This window comes from Seriola aureovittata, chromosome 10, assembly GCF_021018895.1.
Source record: "Seriola aureovittata isolate HTS-2021-v1 ecotype China chromosome 10, ASM2101889v1, whole genome shotgun sequence".
Lineage (NCBI taxonomy): Eukaryota > Metazoa > Chordata > Actinopteri > Carangiformes > Carangidae > Seriola > Seriola aureovittata.
The window spans coordinates 1,779,001-1,785,000 of record NC_079373.1 but is presented as its reverse complement, the minus strand read 5'-3'; the positions used below and the strand labels follow the sequence as shown (position 1 = coordinate 1,785,000).

At 40.2% G+C, this 6,000-nt stretch overlaps 1 protein-coding gene across 2 annotated transcripts in view; it reads left to right on the top strand.

Moving 5' to 3' along the window:
* Nucleotides 1-6,000, top strand: part of LOC130176465 (NT-3 growth factor receptor-like) — a 179,900-nt gene that overhangs the window by 164,571 nt on the left and 9,329 nt on the right. For both annotated transcript variants that reach the window (XM_056387579.1, XM_056387580.1), the window contains one exon: nucleotides 5,777-5,935. In XM_056387579.1, coding sequence (XP_056243554.1) covers nucleotides 5,777-5,935 — 159 coding nt within the window. The remainder of the gene's footprint in view (nucleotides 1-5,776; nucleotides 5,936-6,000) is intronic.

Genomic DNA, 6,000 nt, shown 5'->3' with positions numbered 1-6,000 from the left:
GTGAGTGTGCAGCGCTTTGAGTGGTCAATGTGACTACAAAAGCTCTATATGAGCTCATTCACCATTTATCACAATTACAAGTTGTGTCACAATCCGCCTCTGCTCCTACCTGCTCTCTCCTGGGTTACCTGGCAGATAAAAACATCAGGTGTAAATTCAAACTGTATCTAGTGTTGTATTATGTTTTGACTTACAAAACATTACTATACAACATTTAGTTCCAACCAAGTAATTTGATTGGACGAGAGTCATTCCAGAGTGCTGCATTGATATTGAGTTTTTCTAGTCTTACTGACCGCTCAAAATGCTTTACAATACTTTCTACATTCACCCATTCACTCACATTCATACATCACACTCATATGCACAGTTATACACTGATAGACTGATAGCTGTATTAAATATCAGCATGGCTCTGATTGTCTTCTGTACTCAGCCTGCGGCCTCGTACTCATGACCGAATCACAGCCGCGCTCATATTCAATACAACATCATTCCCTCTCATGTGATATTATTTAAATGAACAAGTAATCATGTCCACGCCCACCTAGGAGACAGGAAGTGTTTACCATTTCTTACCATTGGCGCTGCTTGTAATGATTCATCTTAATCTTTGATTAACTTTCATTGGTAGCGGCAGGACAGGGGTGTGCTGCCTTAACTGACGGTCACATTCAGTACGTAGCTTCTCTAAATGATTGAGCCTGCAGCTGTTTTTTAAGGACTTAATGTTTTAATGAGTCCAGGAGCCCAAACTTCTCACGATGGTCTCACATGGAGTAGTTGAAGACATCCTGCTGTTTGTAGAAAAGGTTTGTCTTCATAGCTGATGGTTTTCAGGAGACTCTCTCAGCACTGTAATTGGCATGGTGGGAAATAATTTGTGTTTGGCAGTAAATGTCAGTGACTCCACTGAGTCCCATAGTCCTAAGCAGCTTCTGTGGACTGTTTTCTTTTTAATGGCTGCCCCGGCATCTCAGCGGGGCAGCACAGAGGCCTCACTGATTCTCTTTAATTCTAACACTTACTTAGCACTGACCTGTTCACTGGGTCAGTTTCACACAGTTTTTATTTATCCCTCGTTTATTTTCCCACCACCATAATGCAGCATCATGTCGTTGTTCTGATTAGATCTGCTCTATATTTATTTGGTCATAGTCTGAGAGACAGAACATACAAAAAGTACAGATAGCAGACACACACAGTCTGATGTGCTCTACATAAATGATAAGACAATAAACTTAAAAACTCATTTGGCTAATGTCACACAACAACCTGTGTTGAACAACAGAAATGACCAAAGCATTCATTAATTTCTCCTTACTGGAACTAAACCTGTCTCAATCCCTCAATGGAAGTATCGGGGAGGTGATGTTTTCAAAGATCTGCACAATGGAACACTTTGTAAACTCTACAGATGTACGCTGAACCTCTTGGGCCAGTGCTGGTAGAAGCTGTAGGGACGTATCTGGTGAAAATGATGAAGACATTTGTTTGAAGACGGTGTGGGAAAACGAGTATTGTACGTTTAAGGGGTGCACAGAAAAAACTGAGAACCAGCCATGACAGCAGAGGTGGACACAGCTCCATTACTGGAGTCACAGTACAGATCCTCCTGGTCAAATATGACTCCAATACAAGTGAAAGTTGTTCAGTCAGATGTTTACTGGAGTTAGTGAGTACTAGAGAACTTGATTTTAAAAACACTGAAATATTCAAAAGTACATTTTTTTATGTGAACTCATATTTTTTCCAAATTTACAGAACCTAATGACCCTGAAACAACCTACTGACTGACTGACTGACTGACTGACTGACTGACTGAACCTGTAGAATAAAAACCTGTAGAATATGATACATTAGATAGATAGAAATGTCCAGGAAACACAATTGAATCAACAAGACCATGGTCTCTGTGAAGAATCTTCTGCCTCACCTTCATATAACCTCGCCATCATTAGGACACTGACAGGTTCAAACGTGACTGACAGTGGAGGAGTTGACTGTGATTGTTTTTTTCTCCTGTGCTGAACACAGTGTGTGGTCTATCACATTTTCAAAATAAAAAAAGATTCACTGACTAATAAGAGTACTTCATAGAAATGTAGTGGAGTCAGAAGTACAATATATAAGTGTAGAAGTCTGAGGTTTCTAAAAGAATCATATTCAAGTCAAGAACAGATACTGGAAAGTATACTTAAGTAAGTACTTAAGTAAAAGTACTTTGTTACTGTCCACCCCTGGATGACAGTCAGCCAGCACACACACACGACCCTGGAACTGACTCAGCTCAATGAACTTCAGCTGTCTTTAATGAGCTGAGAATGTGCTATGAAAAATGTGTGTGAGAGAGACCTGAGAGGGAAACAATATATTTAGATATATTATAGTTCAAATGTAAGGTTGTAAAACATGATGACTTTCTGCTGTAAAGTGGGACATTTTAACATGGGAGTCTATGGGGATTGACTCACTTTTGGAGCCAGACTCTAGTGGCCATTAGAGGAACTGTAGTTTCTGACACTTAGGCCTTTACCTTCATCTTTCTAACTGCTTTAGTTTATGTTAGAGAGACAAAAGACTAGGACAGGTCACCAACAGCAATGATTTCTCAAAGGCAGTTAAATTAAAGTTATTAGTGCTTATTGAATAAATGACTATTTCATGGTGGAGACACTGCAGAGAGAAAGTAGGACAGGAGGAAGAATGGGTTCAAACAGCAGAGGTAGAGTAATGATGGCAGAGGAAGAGGCTGGAAGGACAATTTGTCACTGACACACTGGAGGTCATTCATCATGTGAGTCTTGATTAGGAGCCACATATTTGACTGAATTAGTCAAGCTGCCTTCTGATTTCACAGCCGTCAGAGAGCAGAGGAATAATGATTCACTGCCTGAACGTGTGTGAGACATTTTTGATTTCACCTGTAATACCTTTGTTCCTCAAACATGACTAAGGATTTTATTGTTATGTTAAGAACACTTGGTTAATATTAAGACCAGACTGTGGTCACAGTCAGTACAGTATGGTTTAAGGTAGGTCAGGCAGCTACAATAAAGCTCTTGGTATAGATCATGCTGTTGCTTAAATTTATAAAGAGTTGATGCTCTGTGTATTCTATTTTATTTTTTTCTATATCAAATAAATCTGATGGGTCCAATTGTAAAATAAAACAGGTCTGGGCAGAGGATCTGAACATTGTAATCGACCGTGATGTTTGGAAAGAAGCACTAAAAAGAATAAAATCCTGCTGTTAATTCTAGACTCCAATGACTCCAATTCAAAGTTATTCACGGACACTACTACTCCAAGGCCAAACTGCACAAGATCTTTCCTGATTTCTCACCTTCATGTAGTAGGTGTAAGACTATAGCGTGCATGCAAGCTCACCATTTCTAGACTTGTCCAAAACTACATAATTTTTGGTATCTTCTGTTCCAGTGGTAAAGTCTTTGAGGTTACTTTGACTCCTGACCCTGAAACAGCGTTGTTTCCACAATAGCAGTCCAAGTTTATGGCATGGTAAATGCCAAGAGATGCATTTTGGAGTTGTGGAAATCTGACTTACCTTGAGATTTGTTTGAGAGAACTGATAGGACTGATCCTACATACAGAAAGACTGAGGTATGAACTGCCTGGCAGACCGCAGAAGTTCCTTAGCATATGGTGCTTCAGCACATCGTTATTATCATGTCAGAGATTTATTTATTTACTTGCTTATTGTCCTTTCTGTAAGTCCAGGATCTGTCTATATTATTTAACTATGCTTTGTCTGTCTGTCTTAACCATATAAAACCACCATGAATACGATTCTTAAAAAGTTGATGTTCAGTGGCAACAAAGATTTGTTCTTGGGCCTCTATTGGCTTTATTCATTATTTCATTAGTTCGTTAATTTGTTCATTAATCAATTAGTTGACTGACAGAAATTGAATTGGAAACAAGTTTGATAATTGATTAATCATTTAATCATTTTACATTTTTAAGGAAAAAATCCCCAAAATTCATTGTGTGTGTGTGTGTGTGTGTGTGTGTGTGTGTGTGTTTGTGTGTATGTGTATGTGTGTGTGTGTGTGTGTGTGTGTGTGTGTGTGTGTTTGTGTGTATGTGTATGTGTGTGTGTGTGTGTGTGTGTGTGTGTGTGTGTGTGTGGTGTGTGTGTGTGTGTGTGTGTGTGTGTGTGTGTGTTTGTGTGTATGTGTATGTGTGTGTGTGTGTGTGTGTGTGTATATGTGTGTGTGTGTGTGTGTGTGTGTGTGTGTGTGTGTGTGTGTGTGTGTATGTGTTTGTCATCATGGCTAAATGTGATGCTGGAGACACCTACTTTGAATTTGAAGATAGTTGTGAGTACATACATTATGTTATAATATAGTAATAATAGAGTTCTGCAGGAATGAGTCCTAAAACCTGGACATTAGTTAGCTCCTCCAGTCCTGATTTCTTGAAGCTTTTAAGTCTTTAACAAGTGTCTAAATGAGACTACAGAGGTGAATGTAATGTTGTAATGTTGAACATGAAAACCAATCTACTCACCAGTCCACCTTTAAAAGATCGTTGTGTTTATACAAACTGTCACTAACTTTGTAACTTACATCTGCTGATTGTATTTAGGCTTCAAACATCATAAAGTGGTGTTTATTAGTGAAGCTGATCCTGCTGGACAAAACCTGTCAGGATCATAAACTGTTGTTTATTTCCCTAATATTCCAAAAGAAGGAAAAACCCCCATTGGCTTTTAGTGGAGAGAACCAGGGTGATGCTAACATCAGGGTTTGTCTACAATACATCATCCTGTAGAAGGTCAATAGGTGTCAGAGCTGCTGTCATTGGTTTCAACCAAGCATCAACCTCTGAGGCTGAAAAATAAAGAACCACAACCTGCAGTTCCTCTAATGACCACTAGTCTGACTCCAACGTTGACTCAATCCCCATAGACTCCCATGTTAAAATGTCCAACTTAACAGCAGAAATAGAGATGTTTATGGCCTGGTACAAAAACAGGGTCTCTTGAGCTAATTTGCTAAACTGTGTATATAACTCACCTGGGAAAAAAAAAACATTTCACCCCTGACATCAGGTGTCTTCCCCCACTTCTGAAAATTAGACCCACAACCTGGAGCTGATAGTGAACAGAAGAATTGTCTCGAGGCGACAGTAGCCATCTTTTTATAGTCACTATTAATTCATCACATGTAGTGATGACACCTGTAGACATATATCTCAGTCATCATCATCACACTTCATGTATTTTAAACCACATCTTGTCCACATGAGGTCCACTGTCCCTCTGTGTACTCACTGCCGGTGTTAACCACAGCAGCCAGTGCCCTGATCTGACTCCGTACGTGGCCTGAATGAGTCAGAGCAGATGTGATGAACACTGTGGTAGCCATACATCATAAGCTATAATCAGGAGCAGCAGATGATCGACAATATATCTCATGTCTGTCAGAGGAAGAAGACCGGAGATCACAGTTGTTCCTGTGCACTCATGACACCAAGTCACTGCTTTCTTTAAACCTCATGGAGGTTAGTTTGAAAGATGAGTTTACATTCTGAATCCTGAATCATAAATCTGGGATCGTCGTGTGTGTGTGTGTGTGTGTGTGTGTGTGTATGTGTGTGTGTGTGTGTGTGTGTGTGTGTGTGTGTGTGTGTGTGTGTGTGTGTGTGTGCGTGTGTGTTTGTGTGTGTCTGTGTGTGTCTGTGTGTGTGTGTGTGTGTGTGTGTGTGTGTGTGTGTCTTTGTGTGTGTGTGTGTGTGTGTGTGTGTTCAGGTGGGAGGTCACACCATGCTGCCTATCCGCTGGATGCCTCCAGAGAGCATCATGTACAGGAAGTTCACCACAGAGAGTGACGTGTGGAGCTTCGGGGTCATTCTGTGGGAGATCTTCACCTACGGCAAACAGCCCTGGTTCCAGCTCGCCAACAATGAGGTATGTCACCACTTCAATTATTGACATGAAGAAGAGTTTCCATTCATACTCCACAAATTAGATTC